General features: G+C 41.5%; 1 protein-coding gene across 1 annotated transcript; it reads right to left on the bottom strand.

The window, feature by feature from the left end:
- Nucleotides 1-290: 290 nt before the first annotated feature.
- Nucleotides 291-21,142, bottom strand: SLC30A8 (solute carrier family 30 member 8; the record flags this gene model as incomplete). Its single annotated transcript, XM_083869695.1, has 8 exons — nucleotides 291-436; nucleotides 1,449-1,583; nucleotides 3,153-3,258; nucleotides 3,655-3,844; nucleotides 4,355-4,508; nucleotides 8,102-8,240; nucleotides 12,081-12,285; nucleotides 21,063-21,142. 8 exons carry the CDS (start codon nucleotides 21,140-21,142, stop codon nucleotides 291-293), a joined length of 1,155 nt encoding a protein of 384 aa, XP_083725821.1.
- Between the last annotated feature and the right edge of the window lie 2,708 nt (nucleotides 21,143-23,850).

Here is a 23,850-nt window from a genome sequence, read left to right as displayed (position 1 = left end):
TGCTTTACTGCCAATATGCTGGTCTAGTCAAGAATAATTTAGATATTTCTCTCGTAATTGAAAGAAACAGCTGATGGACAGGCAGTCTGGCTGATGGCTGGATTTAATTCATGTTCTCTCATGCTAGATGATACCAACTAAGAAAGGCCCATGCTCTGCTTTCAGTGGCAGGGCTTGTTATGTCAGTTAATGATCATTTGTTGTTAATCAATTCCATTCAACCAACACATATAGTCTCTATTGACCTGTAAGAGGGCTGATGGGTTATTTGGCATAGCGCACTGCTCCCTTTAATCCCTGGGCTCTTGGCAGAAGACACAGTCTGGTTTCTGATCCTCTCCTGATTCAATCTGAATGGTGATGGAGTGGAAGCTGTAGTGCTCAAACAGGGCTTGGGTAACATCTCTTAAAATCTTCTGGCTGTCTGTTGTGTCTGCTACAGATGTCAGAAAATAATCAAAACACATACATTGTGATAATACTTTAAAAATGTATTGTATACTTCTAATATAGACATTGATATCTAATATAGATATGGTATACTTCTAGGATAGAAACTTTAAACAAGCAGTTTGTTTGAAAACTGTTTCTTGTCCTTTTTATCCTCCTTTCAGGAACCTCCACATCAGCAAAACTTTGTTCATTCAAACGTGGTTGGAATATGCAGTTTTGGCAAGAGTTAAGCAAAGTTAAGTAATCGCCATAGAAATTCAGTTTGGCAGAAGCCTGGAGGAAAGCAGAAATACTTAACAAAGCTTAGTTCATCCAGTCAGGGAGTAGCAGCAATGCCAAGTGGTTTGGGTGGCTGATAGACCCTCTGTTTTTGGAAAGTGGGGACTCTGTGGAGGACTTCACCTCTAGCCCTGTCCTTGGCCAAACACAGCTGGCTTCTTTTTTTTTTTTTTTTTTTTCTTAATACATAAAAAGCCGACAGACGAATAAGAAAATTGACCTGAGTAGTAGACAGTTTGTCAACTGGGATAAGAACTACAATTTAAAATAATATTTTAAAAGATGAACTGGAGCTACCCCTAAACTTCATCTATATTTAAAGATTGTTTTACTGCTGGAGATACATCAGTAATGCATATTGGCCCTGTATGTTTTTCTTGTAGAGATCAACAGTTTTCAAGTTTGACAAAATTATCATAAAAATCTGGTTTGAGTCTAATTATTTTAATTTATTTTAAGTATCTTGTCTTTTACTTCATTGTGCCACAGCCTCTGCAGTTTTCAAGTTTTGGGCTAAGCAGAGGTCCGTGTTGTTTCTGGAAGGAGGATCCGAGAGCTTTATTTCTTATTATTGTTGCTTTTATTTTTCCAACAAAATTATGACAATTTTTTAAACAAGCAACAGATACATGGTCAGTTTAATCTGAATCGAAAAAGACTGACCTTTACTAGACAGCAGCTGAGTAGTTACTCCCTGCTTACAGAAATTTACTGACCTGTGGCAATGTGAGCAGAGAGAGCAGTTTGATTCATTGTCAGAGACCAAAGATGAAGGTTGTGAACAGACTCCACTTTTTCAACAGCTAAAATTCTTGCTTTTACAGCATCATAAGCAAATCCTTTTGACATTCCTGAAAAGGAGAAATTGATGGAAAAACAATATTTTTAAGGGATAAGAATTACAATCAATAGAGGAAAATGAATCATGAACCTTTAGTCACTTAGATGTATAATTTTTATAAAAGCATCCAATGCTTTGGAAAGCCCATCTATTTCAGAGTTCACTGTGCTATATAATCCTGTCCCTTGTTTTAAACTTCTCCACGGAAGGTTGAGACCCATGCTCATTGTAGGGGACAGAATGAATGTCCAGTTTGCCCAGGGCAGTGAGATATATAGCCAGATCCTGTCATAGTTTTGCACCAACATCTTTTGTGAGTGTGTCTCTATGCCTATGTGAACAGCATGAACTCATCATGCTCCACTTGGATCAGTAAACTGAAACAGCAGCTCCAGCATCCAATTTCTTTTCAGAAAATTCTGGGCAGAATATTCTACTCAGGAGATCGGAGACTCTCCAGAGAGTTCCCCAGGAGGACAGTGGGCTTGGTGCAGAGGGGAACAGAGCACTGCTTACTCTGGCATGTCAACACTGCTTACAGAACCTGGGAGTCACTGCTTTGAGAAAGAGACTCCTGAGTATCAGGGGTTGCTCTCCCTTCCTGGCAGTTTATTTTTTTTCCCAACTAACCAAGAGATTTGATGTTTTGGCAGCCAAAATACACTCAGTTGCTGCATCCTTGTCTAGGTTACACTTCTACGTGGAAGTATCTCTATCTCACAATCACTGAAAGCAAACCAATCTTGGAATGAAACTACTGTAACAGTATCAGATATTTTATTTCTTGAAACACCAGTAGGTGCAAGTGAAAGATAGAAGAAAGCCACACAGACAGTCACACTGAGTATCTATTCAAAACCTGCACTGTCAGCTACTTTTCCCTTTAATCCTCATGTCTTCACAACTGAGAAAGAGGTTGCATTATATTATTCAGTGTGACAAAGGAAAAAACATGCATCTGTGACTGCTCAAGTCATTGCAAATCAAATATTCAGGCCATTGCTGACAGGATTAAATATTGCTAAGCCTGGCTCTTCTTGCTGCTGCTGTGCTGAGAATTGTCTATTCCCATGCACTGGAATGCAACTGGAAAGCTCCAACAGCTTGCTTTTCTGGACTCATGTAACTAAAAGTCTTTTAAACTTCTGTCTCTTGCACTCAGCCTATTTCACAGACACAGTTCAAAGCACAGTCAAAGCACTTTTTCTTTGCTAAGACTTATATTTCACACGGGTAAAGGAAATACACAATGATTAAGGTGAGTAGCCATCTCATATGCCAAAGGGGTGATAGGAAGAAATGCTACACATATGGCAAACAAAAGCAACTCAGAGCTCATTAGCAAAACAGCAGTACACAGATTTTTACAAAAACTGGCATATGTGTAAACCTAATGTAATGGTAGAAAACAGTTTTAAAATTAGAAGTAGGTTTAAAGTATGATCAGAATCATGAGAATATCAGAAAGTGATGCAGAAATGTGGTATTATACTTCTTTCAGTATATAAAAGCATTATAGAGAAAGCAACACAAAAATAATCAAGATATAAAGTGTATTAATTCTGGAATCAGGTCCTACCTTCCATTAACACAGTTAAAATATCCCTTAAAATTGTGATGGTACTTGCCAAAACAAAGATGGAAAACACAAATGTGCAGATTGGGTCGGCTATTTTGTACTGTGGCTAGAAAAATATAAACACACCACTTTGTTAATTTCATTTTTGTCAGTTATTGTCATTTTTAATTAGTTAGCATGAAAGAATAATAAATTCCATTCATCTAGTACAGAATGAGTGCTGGCCTCCTTTACCAGCTAGGGAGCCTCAGCACAGGGAATGAAGGTGCTACAGATGAAGAAAGGGAGAGACACCATAGTATCCAGGTGAAACACCAAGAAGCCAGAGTTACACTCTCAACAGTAATTTCAGTTCCCAAGAATAAGTATAAATCTCTTTGATACAATTACAGTGTGTATGATTAAGACAGAGAAATATTTATATAGTACCTGGTGTTACAACTCTGTGAAATTAGCACTTATCCTTGATTGCAAGGCAGGCATACTAACTAATAAAACCCACCTTAAAGAAGATGATAAGTGCACTAATTAGCACACTAATACTCTGGAATAGATCTCCAATGGTATGCACAAAGGCTGCCCTCAGGCTGGCATTGCTCAGAGCTGGCTTTTCCAGAGGGGCTGACACATATTCCCTGGCTTGTGCCCCATGGCTGTGCCCGTGGCCAGTCTGGTGCAGAATCAGGCTTAGTCTGCAAGAGATGTAAAGCTGCAAATATCAGAAGATATGCTGCATCTCTGAAAGCAGTGAGGTCATACATATCACCACCCCTGTCACTTCTGAATGCTGAACAGTAAAATCTGACACATTGAGTGGAAATGCAGAGTGGCTGAGCAGACAATTCCTAGGTTTTCAGTGATTTACATAATCAGCAAAGTCTGTGAATGGGGCAATTAATGAGGCCTCATTTTATATAGAGTTCTTGAATATTCTGACATCTAATAAAAAGTGAGATGGAGAATAATCTCTTCCTGGGGTTTGTAAATTCGTAATTTGCCTTCCCAGTGTGGCAGCTAACAGAAAGGAGGAGAGCAACTGCAACTTGCAGAAGCAGGACTTCTCTTTTTGGCCTCTTTCCATATCCTCATGGAACTCACAAGCACTTGATATTTTTGAGGCCATTATCTCTCTATAGTTTTTTTTAAATTGAATTCCAGCAGCAGGTTCAAATGTCATATGAGAGGAGAACTAAATAACTTACAGGACGTTGGTGAGCACAGCACAAGCAGAGGTAATGAGCATCACTGTAGCATCAATATCATAATCTGGGTGTACCAGCCTCATGCAAGCCAAATATGTCAACACACCAGTCACCATCCAAACTATCATCATAGACATCAAAGCTCCCAGAATTTCTAGGAATGAAAAGAAATCTGATTTTAACAGTCAGAATAGGAATGCAAAAAATTTTAAGAGGTTGATGATAATGGTTCCAGGTTTTTGAGTTTAATAGCAAGGAGAGTTGCTTCTTGTATGCTGGCAGTCTTAAAGCTCACAAAGAATGGGCCAAACTCCTTTCTGATCATAGTAAATCCAGTGGCTATCCAGGGTAGCCCTGTGTATGTGGTGGCCTAACCCTGTTCTACCTGCTCCTGTTTTTGTTCCCTTTCCAGTTCTAAGTTCATGCAACATTCTAAGAAATTGGAGAGATGTAAAACATCATTTGGGGAGTTCTGGGAGGAGCAAAAGGAGTTTGCCTGGCCCTGACTGTGGTAAGAGACCCATAAAGATTAGCCCTTCTCTCCCAACAAGACTATCTTCATCACAGGAGCAGAGGTTTGAAGGAAGGAGAGAGGCACAGCTCACCCAAATCCACTGTTAGACTTAACCCCCTCTATTAGCCTCCCCTGTTTCGGCACACCTCTCACCACTTCACACTTCAGAAAGACAGTAGCAGCTCCCAACGAGGTCCTGTCAGCAAAACTTATCCCGGAACTCATTCTGCCAATGCCACAAAGTCATTTTTGTGCCACTAGCTGTGATGAGAACAAAAGAAGTTATTTTGTTCCCCAGGGTAGCAAAATTTAATTTTGTCTCTATTGGCTTTGAGTTGGGCTCAAATAAATCCAGTCCCCAAGGCCACCTTTTATTGCACTGTTATAGGAGAGGTCCAGGGAAGTGCATATGAACGTGCAGCATGCTTTTAATAGGATATGGGACTAGTAATTGCCGTGTGACTTGAATGGGTAAATGAGCACAACCGAGACAATACCAAAGAAAATGCAAGCTCACAGTAAAGTGAAAGGCAGCAGACAGCCAGAAAGCATTTGCACAGACCTCCACTGACAATCCATTAAAACAGCTTATGATTTTTTTATACAATTTTATGGGGATCCCCCCTTTTGCATGCTGCAAAAGCTTATCAAATAACTGTTTTGCCTAAAAATGGAAAATAATAAATCAAAGTGCACCGGCAGGGGAATCTAGTTTTGCTTAAAAGTAGATAGAAGGAAATATACAAATTTTTTTCTGCAAGTTGCAGGTTGAACCCCTGCAAACTGGGCCCAAGTGAAGGTGTTGATGGCTGTGCTATCATTGGCATGAAAGCAGCCAAGAGCTCATGTGAACACACATATCCACCTGTATGGATTTATGCATATCTTCCATAACAGAACATGCTAGTGGTCATCTTTACATATTAATTTTCAATGGAGTATCTTAACAAAAGTTTATTTAAGTTTACAGATCAGTTCAGCAGCACTAAATACTTCGCTCAAGACATTCTCAGTTACTTTTTTTCAGAACTACCAGCACTAACAGAGCACAGCAAACAATAGTGTAGGACTGTGTGGGAATCTTTGAGTACAGCTGAGGAAAATTAGGGTGCAAGACAGTTTTTGTACCTGAAAATAGTTTGGCTCACACTCTCAATCTTATTCAATATTGCATTTCTGTGTTTGTGAAAGTAGCTGCACTGCTTTGGCATGGAGGGCAGGAAGCATTCAGATGGCTAAAGCTGAGCACTGCCTGCCGAGTCTTTTCATGACAATATATCAGTTTGAGACAAGCAGTGAAGAAACATCTTGCAGTGTCATGGAGGGCTGCACCTGCAAGACCTTGGTAGTCAGTGAAAAGTGACTTTGCCACCTGACTGCCCTTAGCTACTCTATTAAGGTACCCACCTGCATAATAAACTGAGAATATAGCTGGGAAAATAAGCAAGAAGCAGGATAACAGTCGTGGAATGCAATTAAATAGCTTCTAACATTTGATGCAAGGCTCCTTTTGCTACAAGGATAAAAGGGGTAATAAAGGATTGGATTTGAAGTTCTGCATTGCAATGACAAAATAAAAATAATTTGTTCAGACTGAGGATGAAATTACAGGAAGTGGATGAACCTGCCTACATCAGCAAGAGAGGTCTCTCAATTTCTCACTCTTTTCCCCACAGGATAAGAGATAATAAGCATGAAGAGTAATGGTTGACCAACTGATGTTAAGTAGTAGCTTACTAAGGCTGCAAAATTCAGCTGTGTGTTGTCTACATAATGCCAACCATGGCTGAGCCATACTGAGCTTCCCACTCACCCAGCAGCCTGTTTCCAACAGAGCTGGTAGAATAGGCTTAGGGAGTTACAGAAAGACAGGCTGAATATGGTACATGCCTTTCCTGGCACTCTGCAACTACAACCAACCCTGGCCTACAGACATTTGAGTCAGAAGCTGTTTCTGGACTTTACTACTGAACATCCTTGGAGCATTTATCATCTGAATCCTTGTTTTTGGTGCACAGGTGTCTAGAGCCATTTGAGGTACACTGACACCTCCATGTGTGGCCTGACACAAGGTGTATAATTGACCCATAGACTTCCAGAGTGGCAACTAGATTTCAAATGACACAAATCACTTACATATAAGCGACAAAACTGAGTCCTGAGACATCCAACATGAGACTTACTTTCAGACAGAGACAACTAAATTGCCTACCTGTAGTCATTACCTAAGTGTCTAAGCTCCCTCTGTGGACAGTGGACATCAAATTAATGGTGATTCACACAGTTCCCTTTTTCACTGGCTAACTGGGAACACATACTGGTTTCTTAGCTGTGAGTGTCTGGTCACATTTGACACGCTCTGATTTTGTGCTTGGCACCTTGTGCAGTCTCCTGTAGGTCTTGTGCAACAGCTGCCATTCCCATGCATAAGCCTCTGACATCCTAGGGATGTACCACTGGACTTCCATGTTTAGGAGGAGGAATGGAGTCAAGATTTCTGTTGAATATATCAGAGACTTGGACCCTCTGCTTATAGGTGCTCATGTGCATGTGGGCATTGATATTTAGGTGTCTAGGTCTTGAACAGATTCATACTCCCAGAAAATTATTCTCCTGGTAAGTATTTTGCTGGTGTCTTGTCTTTTTTAAAAACACTTGTGTTTAATTGTCAGGCTTTTGGTATTAGATGTCATCTGTAAAATTATTGTTTTAGGTTGAGGACAGAGTACTTTAAAAATCTGTTTGCATCTGATAAAAACCCACAGTGATAAAGACATATGAAAGGAGACAATCTAGAAAAGGGTAAATGTTAAAGGATCTCACTTTTCTACAAATGTAAAATTGTGGACTTTTAAAAATAATTTAATAATTTGTTTTAGAAATGGAGCAAACACTAATTTTTATGGCTGCTTTTGTAGAAACTTGTTTCATAACAAATTGAGAGCTCAGTCCTCCACACACTCAAGTCACTGAGAGAAGTTGCTGTTATTTCAACCAAAGTAAGCACCAGCCCAAAACGATGGTAAATAATGAATTGAAAGATGTGCTCTTATATAAGAGATGACTCTTTACTTCTTTGAAGTTCACTGCCTTGCTCTATGGGGGTGTGGGAGCATTAGTGCACTGTCTCTAAATGCCTGCAGAGCCATTGGATATCAGCATGTTCTCCAGTCCCTGGCTGTGATAACTTCCCTTTCCCACTCCACATGTTCATATCATGACATGTTTGGTACCTGCTCGGTGCCACCCAAAGGTTAACTGTTTGGTGGGAGGTTTGGAGGTGAGCCACAGCGAGAAGAGGCTGATCAGGAAGCTGGTGAGGTCCACCAGGATGTGCGCCCCATCACTGACCACTGCCAGGCTCCCAGCGATCTGCCCACCTGTGTAAGACACACGTCTGGGTCACGGCTCTGGGCACAAGTTTGAGAGAACCAGATCAAACTCTAGGCCTGTTTTGCTGAGAATCAAAGGGAACACTCAATTTTCAGTCATTGTACACAAGACCCAAACCTCTTCAAAGGTAATTTCATTTTGTACCTCATTCATGCAATGAAAGGTATGAATTGATAGAAATACGTAAGCCAAATTGCTTTGTTAGAGAGAGACCTAAGAGCAATAAGAGTTATGATACATTAGTTCTGTAGTTACATAACTGTAGTACTGTTTGATTATTTTAATATCAGATTTTTTTGTGCAAAGCCATGTTAGAAATCACATTTCCCATATCCTCCCACAATCTTTTCACAGAACACTGATATTTTTATGTATATACAACAGTTCAGAGACTTAGCTTATGGGATTGATTTCCTATTTCTTACAGGAAAATATGCATGTTCTTCCTGCTGCCTGTTTATTTGTCACAGGCAACACTAAAACAGGAAAACATGGAAAGATCCCAGTAGAAGAACTGTGATAAGCAATCAACTATTTTAGGAGGGCATAGAGAAAAATGTTCTGTTCTTAGGACTAATCTATCATTTTGAATCTGTAATGCATGACTTAATTTTCCTGCTAGAGCTCAAAAAATGTAGCTGAATATCATTTTACTCTGTGGGGGTTTGGATTTATGTGGATTCTGAAGGAAAAAAAAAAAACCCATCAAATTAAAAACATTTTGGGTTATTTTAATTCACATTTCTTTTACTCAATAAGCCAAATATCTGTATTTTGCCAAATTCTTCTAACTATATCTCAGGGCTAAAGGCAAATCCAAATAAACTAATTTTTGCTTTAAACTCCCCCATGCTCCTAGTGGCTGCAGGAGAAGACAAGGATCCCAGGCAGGACACTGTCCTTCCAACACATTACAGGAGGGGAAGCTTTTCATCAAAGTGCAAATGTAGAAAAGTAGACACGTGAAATAATAGAGCCCAAACACCTAGTTTCTGCATTTGGCAATGCATTTCCATTCTTCAGTCATTTAATTAATTTCAGCTCACTCATTTCTCCTGACCACAACCCATATGAGAATTAATGAATCCTGAAAAACATTGTAAAATGCCTCATTCAAATCCTTGGCAGCATACCACTGCCAAAAGGACATGTAGATAGATCTCTTGTTTCCTTATAGTTGGAGTATTTTCATGCCAGCAGGATGGACTGTCTGTTTAATTTCCTCCTGTATGCATATTTTAGATTAGAATACCTAACACTATAAGTTTTGTCAGTGCAGAGTTTTGCTCAAAGTTACTTCCCAAAAGGGAGAAAACATGGCTGCGGAATTTGGGGACATCTCATTCCTTGCAGTAAAATGAAAAATTCATCAGAATAAGTATTTCCCAGCACATGCTCAAGTGTAAATGCACAGATACTTTTTGGTCATGGCACATCTCTTAGACTTTCACTGTTTTTAGGGTAACTGTATCTCAGGAGGGAGGCAGTTCTGCTTAGCAGGGGGAAGAAGGCTTGTCTGGCAGTGCCCAGATGTTAATATCCCAGGCATCAGATATCTTTCAGCAAACAAATATGTAGATCAAAAGCTGTGGGCAAAACCCTGTTGCAGTTTATATACTCAATTTCCGTGTTCTGTGGGACAGCATCTCAAAAGCTTGCTGCTAGCCTGCTGTCTTTAAAAAATGTTTGCCAATTATTATTTTATATATTGCTCGCAAAACTAATGCCTTGGGTGAGTTTCAGAGATCTCAGTCTACTTAAATTAACCAACTCGTCTCACTGATCAAGTTTTTATGTTCTGCTCTAACATGAGACCACATGCAGTGTTTGTCTTTCTCCCTGTGGCCCAAATGGAAGTGCTTTGAAATCCACATTTGGTCCTTAACAACCAAAAATCATTGGAAAGCACTTTCATATCTGGGCTCCACAGTGGGTACTATTGGTCTGACTGTTACCTCCAGATCTATGGAGATTGTGATCGATCTGCCTTAGAAGAAGAGAGAACAATTGTTTTTCAAAGAGAGCTGGTGATCTATCAGGCTCAACCAGCAGTGCCCCGTTTGGGAAAGTGGTAATGGCCAGCACATACAGTTTGAGAAAAAACATCATGGAAAGATCTAGGGATTCAAAGAAGCACAACTTTTCAACCTCTCTGAGAGTGATGTAGCTTTGTTTCTTCTGTTTAGCAGAATAATGCCCACAGATGCCGTTAGCCCTTAGAGGGCAAGGAGGGGAGGGGAAGATAGTCTTTATCTTCAGGAGTAAAATAAGTGTTGTAGTTATAGGCTTTTACAGCTTTTTATCAATACTCCCAACAAGTGGCCTTTAAGGCTTACCAATCCCTATAATGGATGTTTATAGCTTTATAGACCACAAGCAGCAGAAATTGTCAGTCACTCAATGGTCAATCATCAGGCACAGCAGTCTTGCCTAATGATTAAAAAAATTAAATGTATGGTTCATAATTACAAAAATCTCCACAGAGAGCTGTCTGTAACTGCAGTTAATAACTGGTTTGTCAAAGTTTAATGGTCTGAAGCAAAACGGTCTTCAAGCCTGTTACTTAAGCTGTCACTGCAAAAAAGCTGCATGATTCATTAAGCAAAATGAAACATTTAGTTAACATATCATCTGTCCTTCCAATTATCCTCTAGCACAGCCGCATTCACCAAACTTAAGCCTACTGATTATATGGTTTTGTTAATAATGCATTACTTCTGGCACTGGAAATTGCTGCATGGGGATTAGCGGCATGCACCGGTTCTCATGGGGGAAATGCAGGTGACCTACAAACAATAGGGCTTCGTGCAGAGGGAGCACATGGGAGGGAAGAGTTGAAGAAGTCCCTGCTGGGTTTTGCAGCCAGAGGAGAAGGCAGAAATGCAGCAACTCTTTCAGTGCCTCCACTTCTCAGTTGTGAGAAGACAAAGCCTTTCTGTTTCATTTTCATGGGGCTCCGGAGATGTCTGAGCTGGGAAAATATGGGTTTCAGAGGCCTTCCTGGCTGATTTTTGTTACATCGGCTGGAACACATATGGCAAAAGTCTGTGGGATTCCTCATGCCTTCCCTTACCTCAGCTCACTGCAGAGAAGGGCAAATTAAAGAGCCAGGAACTATCAGGTGGATATAAATATCACAGAATCCATGGAGAGAGCTGAGCAGTGAGACAAAATGAAAGCCAATGCTCTGTGAGCAAGCCAAACACTTATACTGGATATTGTAGGGTGGCTCCAGAAATGAAAGCTAATTAGGAAGGGGAATAATCTTCCATTGATCCAGAGACACATCAGCAGGCCAATTTAAAAGATAAACGTGCCCTGATATAAATACATTGACTTAACTGTAGAAAAACAGATGGCGAATCTGGCCCTGGATTTCCCTGGATTTTGAAAAGACTCTTGCATTTATTTTCAGATCCTGCTGCTAGCAGCCTTCATCAGTGCTGAGGTCTCATGGCCTAGATAAACATGTAAAATCTTTTAATCTTTTAAAAAGAATGTAACCCAATTTATTAGAGAAGCCTTTTGTGATGCTAAGACATGCAGCAGGCAAACTTAAAGACCTCTAAATACAGTTCAGACCATTAACTGATTTTAGTATTCCTACCCAGATGCAATCCTTGAATGAGTATGAAAATATCTTGATAATTTCACTTAAACCCTCTCCTCCTCACATTTCTTTTAATGAGCAGGGATGTCAGAGAGTTATTTAATGCCAGGTGGGTTCACCCCTGTCAGCATGGTCCCTGCAGTCAGAGTGCACACTGAAGGCAAGAATGTGGCTGTGCTGGGCACAGACTGGGCTCTTTTCAAACACACATACTCCCCTGTTATCTCAGCAATCATGAAGAAGGTGCAAATTACTGATGCTACACAGAGCTTCCTCCTGGCTTGATGCTGCTCCTTCTTTCTGTTCTCATGGGCCTGTGAGTAGCTGTGACAGTGATATGCTGGATTAGCTCCTGTAACTTCTGCTTCCTGCTGCTGTCTCTCTTCATTTGAATTCTTCTGAAGCCACCTCATCCTTTGGGATAGAAAGAAATAGAAGGTTAAAAAAGAAAACCCCTGGTTATTCAGGCGTCTAGCCCTGCAGCCCCAGAAACGATGTAATTAATGCTTTCAAAGGATAAAAGCAGCATTGGGAACAGCAGAGCAGGTCATAGGAAAGGCTTGCTCACACAAGCAAGGCTCTGTGGGAGGGAGCTACACATGAAATGAGTATTCTGGCTGTGTTTCCCAGCACTTTGGGCTCTCCTACATCATTTAGCAGTTTATGAAGCACAGGGTGGCTTTCTTAGGCTGTATATCTCTTGCACACCACATGACTTTGAAAAAATTGTACCTCATGCAAATAGCTACCACTTTCAACACAACATGAGAAAATTCTACTAAAAATTCAAGACTTTATTCCCAACAGCTTTATGAGGAGGACTAGTCAAAAAAACACTCCAAGCTTCTTTTTCTTAAATATAATTGGCTAAAGATATTTCTCTCCTCTCTTTGCATGGAGAACTACTTTATCTCAAATTTCCATGTATGTACAAAATCTGCCAATATTCCAGGGGAGCCTGAGCATAGAAAATATTAACTGAAAAATCTCAAAGGTATTCAGAGATCAAAGAAATAAATTCTCCATAGTACATGTAACCCATAGCACACGTGGAACCCTTTGTGCCACTGATTTCGCGGTAAGGTGAGAAGTCCAGCAGAAGTGGCTATTTGAGCATTGCTTCATCACAAAGTGACTTCTCAGCCAAGTCTGCTCTGCCACAAAACCTCAGTGTTGCACCTCTCAGTGTTCCTGCACAGGAAATACGGGGTGGGGGTAGAGAGATCTGGGGCCAAGCTCATTGCACGGCAACCGTGGGAGCTCCTGGATGACCACGAGGTCTGGTGCTCAGTACAGCAACCAAGACATTCCCCCGGGAGGCCCCAAGGTGTTTTGCTGAGCAAGGATGTTCCCTTCTCCTTGTCACTCAGCAGAAAAGACCCCAAATGGCAAATCCCCTCCCCCTCCCACTCCAAAACCCCCTTCCAGGGGGACTTAAAACCTTTCTGTCTCTCCCAATACATCACTTGTTGCCGGAGATACTCCTGATGTGGTGAGTGCACTGAGACTGTGGCACCAGAAGATGAATTCTGCCAAGAGGCACACACACACTGTCCCCATAACCACGTGTTGCAGCTATTTGAGGTCTGTGTGTGTAGGGGCTACCCAGGAGCACAGCAAACTCAACTGGTTTTTTTTCAAGTCTGAAATTAGCCTGGGGCAGGATGTGGGACTGGGCTCAGCTGCCCCAGTAATAATAGTGGCTTTTGCCCATTTTGACTTCAGGCTTTCCTCTGGGACTAGGAAGAATTGTTTCTTCAGCTGAGTGAAGGAAACCTGTGCTCCAGGAAGTAACATGAATCCTGGTGACTTTCTGTAGTGTTTCTGCACTGTTTGTAGAAGTGTCAAGATGCCTAAAATCTCACTGGAAAGAAATCAGCTGGTGGCTGCCAGGTTGCAGTAGTCAATGTCCAGAAAAAAAAAAAAAACAACCAAAAACCTGTACTGAAATCACAAGCTTTTTCTAGCTGATTTTTTTGGGCAGCCTGAGGGGGCTGCAGCTGCTCAGTAGATTTGAAGCCCTGCCAGATGCCCCAGACTGGTGGACAAGAGGCAAAGGCACCTGCAGAGCTGATGCCTTGGCCTTTTATGTTCATCAACATCACAGAGGTACTGGCAAAAGAAGAGCTGACCCATCTCGGGAGCCAAGCCCTGCAACTGTAGATAATCAGTGTGGATTTGGTTCTGTAAGTGTTATTGAGATGTTCCAAGGGTGTGACATTCCCCTGAGTCAGCCTGTTTCCCAGCCAGGTTAGCATGTGATGTCTGTTTGCTCAGCAGAGGTGACTGATTCCCCCTGTACGTGAAGAGCTTGTGTGAAAGAGCAACTGGTCAGATTTAATGCCTGATGCTTGGAGACAGCGAATTTTCTTAGTCCTTTTGTCAGCATTTTCCTTTATTTTCCTCACAACAACAAATAAATAGGAGTTGGACTGTCTGGGGAATGGGCTGCCCATCTGGCAGCTGGGGTGCCCACCAGCCAGTCCTTCTCCAATCCTTTAGTTTTACGTTTATTGGGTTCCTCATGTGCACTGTGTCACTTTTGTACAATATTTTATTGATGAATTAGACACAGAAGGTACCACAAATTAATTCCTTCCAGATGGCTGAATAAAATGCTGTAGTTCTCTCACTCTCCCCTGGAGATCAGGGCAGGCAAGATTTTCTTTCTCATGATCTCTCTCTGGAGTTAACTTCCAATGCTTTTCTATGGTTCGCATGTAAAATTAATTTCCCCTTACCTCAATTTTCATCAGCTGGCATTGAACATTAAAATCATCTTAATGACATGAGTCACGATCAGCTCAACAGCCTCTCAGGCAGGAGTGCCAAAATTACCGCTGCAAATTCTGAGCCACCAAGTCCTTTCCTTGCTGTTAACAAAATAGGTCACTCTGTGATCTCACTCTCTTTTGGTTTTTGTCTTTCAGTCTCTCTGTCAACTAACAAAGCCTCAGGGCATCACTGAGAGGCAGGAAAGCACTGTCCACAGATCTTGCTGGACAGACGCAAAAGCAAACAGAGGCAGCATAAACCCACAAATGTCACATTTTTCTGTCTAAAGGGTAGCTAAATAAAAGTGCCCCAGTTGCCAGAGGTGGCGAGCATTCACTGCTCCCTTTGAACTTGCAGAACAGCATCTGGCCTGATGAGTTGGGGAAACTCCTGCCAGCTCCTGTACATAACCATTATTTTTCGTTCAAAAGCTGCCTGCTACTAATTAAAAGAATCTAAGAATCTAAGAGGCAGTTTTAGAAAAGTGTGAATCAAAAGCTTAAGGTGCAAAGGTCAGCTCTGTTAGACCAGAAACCTCTCCATAGTGTTTTAGAGGTAGATGTAGCCTTTGAGCATCAGGTCTCTGTGCTATCATATTGCAGAGTCACAGATTAAAAAATAATGTTTTTTCCATTTCAAATTTCTTTTCTTTGTAAAAAAGATAGTCAAGGGAATGTCACAGAAAGGCTCCTACTGAGTAATGCCCAGAAGGGGGAAGCAGGAAATATTAATATATATTGCAGATTTCACACAAATCATTAGCAATAGCTTTTTATTACAACTTCCTTTCTGTTTATTTTCACTTGATCTGCTGGGTGCCTTGATCTGCAGGCTTATGGGAATAATTGCTATCCTCCTAGACCATTATGAGTTCCCCAGTCAAAAGAGGAAAATGTGGAATCACTGTGCTTTCCACAGGAGATCATCTCCTTCATGAGGGAAAATAGTAATTTTCTGGTGCCTGAAAGGATAATGAAACTGCCTTCAGAGAAAAAATTTATCAAAGCCATGGTCACCTTCCTTATGCTGGCACCATTCCGATTTCAATTGATGTACCAATCTTGAATATTTTCAAGGTGTTTAAGACCCTGTTAAAAACCTGGCTGTCCAGTTTCTCCTTTTCCTTACTGTGAGCACAAAATAAAGGCAAATATTTATATATTTGCATACATTTAGAGGTCTAGTAGATAGGAATTCATGCCTTAGTTATTGTATTTGGCCTCATTTTGAGGGCCTTGCCCTTCATACATAAATGTATTGTCAAGAGTTTTCCTTCTACATAACAGTATAACAATGGCTGCCTGGAGACAGAACAGTCTCCAAAGTATCCAAATTCTGTCATGAGCATGAAGGAATACATAAGGTCAAAGTACCAAAGAGGAATATTCTCAGAGAGTTACTTCTCCCCAGTTCTGAAGCAGAGCTCCTGTCCAACATCTCTTTACACATCTTTATTCCTCAAACCCAGCTGACTTGAAACTATTGATACAATTTAATTATGATGTGTGTAAAAATAATGTGTCTTTTGTCACTCTGGAGCTGTCTGCCTGCTATTTTAATTAGTTCTTATACTGTTAGAAATGAGTGACTATTCCCTGCTTACCTGCCTCGCATCATTCATGATTTTATGTGTCATTGTTATACCTCTGAACCATCAATTTCCTGAGGTGATGCCCTAGCTATTTAATTTCTGTTTCATATCACTTACTACCTTGGTTCTAATTTTCTTCCTGAGATGAAGAGGACAAAACTGAATTAGGCACAATGGAGATGGCATATAGCTGGTACTGGGCAGACAGAGCCCTTTCTGTAGGGTCCTGGTGTCACCTGCAGGGGGGCAAATCCAATGGGATTGGGTTCACTGAGTCTGCTGAGATACTGTGTGCTGCTGGGCCAGCTGGCAAAGGAGATAACCACAGGGCCCCCAGCTAAAATGCTCCAGAAATCACAGGAAACACCTATAATCTTCCTGAGCATTGATTCTGTAAAGGATAAGTAGTGGTGGAAAGCCTTTATTTGATGAAGACTCTTTGATCGGATAAGACCATATCACCTGTAGGAAGGGAGAAAAAGAGGAAAATATTCCTCGAGTCCTTGCTATAGAAAATCACTCTTCACCTGAAGAAATCATCTCCAATGTTTGCTTCAAACTTTTGCCTGCTGGTATGAGCCTGCAAGACAGGAACCAATTAAGGGTCTAAGACCTGTAGATAGGAATATCTACAGGTAAATGTCCTGTGTTAAAAAGTTTTGCATGAAGATGAACCCTGACATTTTCACACAACTTTCCTGCTTTCAGTATTGCCCACCCCTGGGTTTATCCCCTGCCTTGTCTCTTGTCTCAGAGACAAAATAAAAACCAAAACTTTGAAACTCAAAGCCTTGAGTTTCAGTTGTGTGATGGTATTCAAAATCTCACTATAAAGACAGATAAAGAACATAATAAGAAATCCATGCTGGATCAACCCAAAATCTAGCTCATAGCATAGCTGGCACAATCAGATGCAAATCCACTGATTTATGAAGTGGGATATTGAATATTTCTGGTCAATATTACAGTGATCTGCTGCCAGCATGAAATAAAATACTCTGGCCTGACTTCTTTCATGGAAACTTGAGGAACTTGGTCAAGCCATTACCTAGACCATAATAAAAGGTCATCTAGATCATTATATAGATGATAACAAATAGAAAAAATAGAATATAAATTATTAGTCATTAGAAGAACTTATTCTCTTTTAATACCACCATTGACTGTGAAAAGACCATACAAAACTATCTTAGAGAACTGGTTCACACCTAATTTAAAGATAGGTGATGTATGACTGTCAGAGTCTGTCCGAGGATGTGTTATGCCTCACAGCTGCCTCCGATGGTTGAAGACCAAGACCCCCGGAGAGACTGGGGAGAGCCCCTGGCCTGGCTGAGGTGGGGCACCTGCCGAGAACTGATACACATCTCCACAAGAATGGAATGCAAGAACAATAGCAGCTCGTTACAGTGGACTGAGCTGGTTATACTGACCGTGCTAGAAGGGTACAGCTTGCTGCTTGTTCCTGAGCACCCAACTTTGACGCAGGTGCCTGCACTGGCCCAGTGCCCTCTTTGGCTCCATTCCACTCGCCTTGGTCCTTTTCCTGACCACCCTATAAAGACTCTGCGGATCCCGTGCACCCTTTGTGTACACCCCACTGGAGAAGATCGCGTCTATGGGCATCTCTACGTCTTGAGGACCTCCGACTCTCCACGTGGTAGCTATAATCCCCCTTCCCCTCTTTCTCTATCTTTCTCACTATTCTCTATTTTCTTTCCCTACTATCGCATTGTGGGCACTAAATAAAAGTGCATTTTTTGTTTAAGCAAACTGGTTTGTCCCCTGTTGTGTCTTTTGCGCTTTGAGATCTCCAAAACGAACCATCAGGTTCCCCGCATATGTTTGCGGACCCTGACAATGACTTACGGACAACGCGTTTTGCATGAAGCAGGAGGTTTGAGTGCTCAGCTTCAGACCCTGTAACCAGTATGGTTCATAACCTTCCTCAGCTCTGGTGGGAAATGGTGTCCTATCCTGAGACCCATCCTGTGTAATGCTTTCCCCTGTTACCTGGCAGAGGAGGAATAGAGCACCCTGATCACTTTGGCAGATGATGCCAACCTGGAGGTGCAGCTGATAGACGGGAGGGCAAGGCTGCCATAAGGAGTCTGGAGGAAGAGCTCAGCAGGATTTATCTAATTTCACAAGAACAAATATAAAGTCCTGCACCCGGGACAGACAGATTTGTGAGGCCACATTTACAATGTTGTGTCCAGCTTTGGGGTCCTTAGCACAGGAAGGATCAGTAAATCTGTGCAGGTTCAGCAGAGGGTGACCAGGATGATTAAAGGCTGGAGCACTTCTGTGGGGACTGGACTTTTTGTGAGCACCTAAATGCAACCTGCCAATATTCTTGAGGAGGCTATTGAGAAGATGGAGCTTTATTGTTCTACATAGAAGAAGGATGAGGTCATTGATCATAAATTGAAACAAGTTCAAATTGAATATGAGGGATAAAAAAAAAAAGATTGTGAAGTTAATTCACTATTGAAGCAGATTGCCCAGAAAGGTTGTGGAGTTTCTCTCCTGAGAGATTCTTTTCAAGACTAGACTGAAGACAGCCCTGAGCAACATTATTCAATCTCTTGGTTGGACCAGAGACATTCTTAAGATCCCTCCCAATGTGAATTGTACTATTAACCTACAACTGATCTGACTTTCAAAGGGCTCAGTTGAAGCCACCCCCTTTTAAGCATTTCAAGTTTGACATGGGAAGCCTTAATGCATCCAAACCCTCTAGTGACTTCAGACAGGTCTGGCATGTGCAAAACAGTTTCCTCCACAAAACTGAGCACAGGGAAAGGGGTCAGCTTTCAGGCTTCCTACTCATGTGGTCAAGATAAAACTAGTTTTGTTCCCTGTGTATTGTAATGATGACATTTATTAAAAAGAAAGAGGCTGGGGGATGGCAAGGAAATAGACAATCTGTGTGCAAAGTAAATTCTGTTGAAAGCGTTAGAGCTGCTCATTAATGCTACACACAGGGGACAGAAAAATGTCATAATTTATACCAATGGGTAAGATGAGCCTATTGCTACTATTGGCTTAAGGGAGCTGCTCTGTGGCCCCAGGCCAGAGGGCTCATCCCCTCATGGGCTGGCTGTGGCTCACAGCTGGCACCCTGGGTCACTGGGCTGGCACCCAGTGCTGCTGGGTTCAATGGGAAGCAGGGCAAGGGCTTCCCCTGTGCTACCAGCTCTTTCCAACAGGAGGGAGACTCTGGCTCTCAGCCCTCATTTCTGGTTATTTCTCGAACACAGTAATTAAATTGTGCAGTTAATCGAATTTCATCTGGCAGAAAAAGTAAAATGGAGATGCAGCACAAAAGCCACATGGCTGGATGACAAGTCTCCTTCATTTTGGAGAGCTGTGCTACCACCTCCATCATTCAGCCACCTCAGGACCACCACTGTAGAGCCTTCCTAGGACCAGCCCTCCAGCTCAGGGGCTGTTGCATGTAGCTGCAGCATCAGCCCAACAATTGCAATTGCTGCAGCAATTCACCCCAACTAAAATTTCAATCCTAAATGAAGAAATAATTATAAGAAAAAAAATACTCCAGAAGGTGTGTCAGGTCTCAGATGGGAGGATCAGCTGCCAGGGATTCTTGCTCCCAGTGTGCATCCTACCCTTTTGCTTAACAGGGATATTCCCCATTACCGGTGACCCAGGGAAAAAAATTCTTCCTCACAAGGTAGCCTAACAACTGTCCCTGTCTCAAGGGACCATATAATGCGTTTGCCCAGAGCTGTCCTTTGTGTCCAGAGGTTGCAAGGACCTCAAGCACTGAAGCCATTCCCACAAAATTGCAAACTTTCAAAAATACACTGAGCGTCTTCAATAACTAAAATGAACTGCAGAATCATATGGGATCTTTTTGAAATATAAATATTACCACAGAAGTCATTTCAGACAGTGCCATCTATATTTATGGAGCCATGTAATAATATTTAAATAATAACCCAGACGTTCAAATGACTAAAATACGATGGCACTGACCCCAGCAAAAGAACATGAAGAGACAGATTTCCATTTGAACTGACAGTGTTTACGCCAAGTTTCTGTCCCACATGTTTTAAGAGAGCCAAGCAATAAATAACCTGAAAACCAATGAGATAATGGAAATGTCAAGAGGTGCTAAGCTGTAACTGAGCAGCTAGTTTCTTTTAAAAATACTTTCTAGTCTGAGGCAAGAGGAAGAATGAAAAAAAGTTAAACTGCAAAACTGTTTTGTGATAGACATTTGTACTCATTTTTTTTAACCCCATCTACAGTATTTCATGTTTTCAGAGGATCTTTCCTCACTCAAGAAACCATTTACTCACAGGATCTCTGGCATACAAGAGGTACATTAACTCTAAGCCCAACAGACTACCCACAAGAATAAAGCATCACCTTTCTTTCTAACCAAATGGATAAGTTAGACATTCAAGCATGAAGGAGCCTTGAGTCAAACATGATGTCAATAGCACAATTATAATTCAGCCTAAAATTGCAGCAAAATCCATGAGGTTTTGCATCCTACAATAAATCTACTAAGCTTATAAAATACATAGCAAGAGACACTTGCTTCAACAGTAGATTGGTTCAATCCATCACAGACACAGACGTATCAGACTGCTGTCTAGTAAATACTTCAAATATCTAATAAGAAAGTTTTGGAAGGAAAAAAATTGAACAAAACATTTTGAAAGTAGTAAAATGTATGCATGGTGAAAATCTCCAGACTTTGGCTCCTGCAGCCAGTTGGCAGATTGGTGATCTCATACAGATCTTGCTCTGACACAGAAACATCAGTGAAGGAAACAAAGAGTTGTGTTACCTGTCTAGGGCCAAGGAGTACTTCTTGGTGTCCCTCTCGCTCACAAGACAAGTTCTTTCAAGACCCTTTTCAGTATCCATGAAGAAAGTCAATGGGATTTTGCTTGGGTTTCCCCTTTAATCTCTCTTTTCTCTGTCTGAAGCAATATGGGCAGAAGTCTCTGCCAAATATTTTAAAATGAAAATGTTTTAATAATCTTCCCAATAAACCTGAGAGAAACTGTGAGAGAAAGCTTCTTTCCTAATGCTGGTGGCATCACTACCATGCCAACCAGTAACTTGCTGAGCATGTCAGATTGGAGATTCCAGGCCTCCCTCCCTGTTTTTATTTTTTTTCCTTCCATGTTTGCTGCTGGACCTGCTCTTTGGTCATGCAGGGGGTGCGTGGTCTCCCAGGATCCAGCACACACCGATGTGCACAAAGGAGCTCACGTGGATGCACTGAAAAAGAGAAGCAAGGTCATTAAAACAGCCTGATTTGCCTGGAAACAGTCAAAGCCCTGTTTGCCTTTCTGCATGCTTGGCTTGGGAGGAAAGTAAACCTCCCTCACTTCAGCTTTGCACAAGCCTTTTAATCTAAACAATCACTCTAAGGACTGATCTCTTCCCCTGGCATGCTCTCTCCTAATGGTTCGAAACAGAAGAGGCTGCTTATTATTGCCATTTGCAGCACAGGTTATTGAAATCTTCATTTCGGCAGGAAGGGCTGCAGGTTGTTATTTCTGCTTTATTCAGTTTGTTAGTTCTATTGACAGCCACAGTCCCTGGAGGGGAGGAGAAGCCCTCCAGCCTCACCTCTTTCACAGACTGACCTCAGACATTTACTTCAGCACTAATGGGAAATCTTGCACAGGTGCTGCCTGTGTTTTACCATATTATTTGGCAGAAGCAGACTGTGAGTGAGAACCCTTCCTGTGCACTGTTTTCGTGGGAGAGATTAGAACAAGGCAGTGGGGAGCTGCACTTAAATTCTGCAGTCTTTTTTACCACAGGTACTCTAATATGAATATGATGAACTGGGATTGCCCCTTCCTTCCCTCAGCTCTCAGAGCACATACTCTGTCTGAAATTCATGGGGACAGGTGGCACATTTGTACATATAAATGTAAACAATTTGGCTTATGCCATCAGAGATCCACATGTTGCCTCCCACATGTCAGCTGTGCAAACATTTCCCTGGAACCTGTGAGCCAAGGAGCTGACTGTATCTTGGGCATTTTTCTGAACAGCCACAGCAGAAATGCATATTTTTTCCACAACGTACTGTCATCTTTGCCACTCTAATGCCCTTTTCTTGGGAGTCCTTTCCCAGGTTCCTATACCCACTTATGCACTCTTATTAGGTGGAAGAGATTGATTTTATGACTCATTCCTGGAACTTTCTATCTTCTTCTGAGCTGTAAAAGGATGCTCTTTCATGTTTTTTAAAGTTGATGCCACTTACTGGGCCTGTAAATGTGGTTGTCCAGCAAGGGTGGTTTGAGAAGAGACTCAGGTCTAAGGATGTGTAGTATGGACCCAGGGCATTTGCAGAAATCTTACAAAACAGAAGTACCACGTCTCTTGTCACCCCAGAAAAGCCACTAAGGAGCAACTTTATTCTGCTGCCAAGAGGTAGTAAGGGAGGAAAACGAAGGTGGCCTTTCCAGTGTGCACCCTGGAACCTGACACAGGCTTATATTCACACCCAGTGATAGATTCTGCTGGCTCCCCACCCCATAAATGTCACCATTATTGCAGTGTCTCTGTAAGCATCTCAACTAATCTTTCCTTCAGAAATTACCAATAAGCAACATCTTGTTGCAGATCTGGGATATCAGAAAAATAAACCTGACCTGGAACCTGATTAACCTGATTTACAGTGGATCTCAGCTTTTCTAGGGTGCTAAGCCCAAAGCATCAGGTCTAAGCACTTTCAATTTAAGGAAAATTTAAAGTCCACCTCAGAAGATTACAGCTAAAGCCAGTTTCTGTTTCGAATCACTGTAAGCATGTAACTTTTGTTAGTGAGATAGATGAGTTTCCATCATTTTGCAAAAGGATCTTGAGCCTCAGGTGCATCCCAGCAAAACGAAGCCATAGATCATTCACAGCATTTAATCTAGACTTCTGTTTTGTGTTTATTATTGTCAGTGCTGATGGTTGTGCTTCTCAGGAGACAGGCTGTGAGGCAGGGTAGAAAGAAATCTCTTCTGAGCTACCCACAAAGACTTGGGTTTCCTCTTTATACAGACTCTGAAACTCATTAAGAGAGAGACAGCAGCTGTCTGTGGAATTTCTGCTTCAGAAAAATTATTCAGACCATCTCAACAAATTAATCTCAGGCTTTCAATAATAATACAGTTTGTTTCTGAGCCGACATTAAAAATGCCACAAATCCAATCATAGCAGTTTTAATGACCGTAGTCAAGGACATTTCTCAAGATTTGCATCTAATACAGACATGTGAGGCATCACACTGGCTTTTGCAATTGAAAGCTCCTTGTCATTATTATCCAAAATCTCGATTAGTAAAAAAGCATATCCTTGATCCCATTTCAACTTTAATCAGCTACACTTTAAATATGAAAAAAATCCAATCCCTCTCATCCTGTCATTATGGGAGTAGCTACTGACAGCTTAAATGTACAGAAGAAAAATCAGTGCATTTATTAATTGAAAATGCCACTGAAGTCAATAATTTTTATGAGCCATGAGACATCTTGAATTTCATCTGCAATGAGTTTCTCTACCTTTTTCTGGCATCAGCTTTAGTAGCTCTGCACTACATCACCGGCAACCTGGGGATC

This window comes from Zosterops lateralis, assembly GCF_965231275.1.
Source record: "Zosterops lateralis genome assembly, chromosome: 1".
Classification (NCBI taxonomy): Eukaryota; Metazoa; Chordata; class Aves; order Passeriformes; family Zosteropidae; genus Zosterops; species Zosterops lateralis.
Note: the sequence above shows the minus strand (reverse complement) of the source record. Positions and strands in the feature narration are given on the sequence as shown.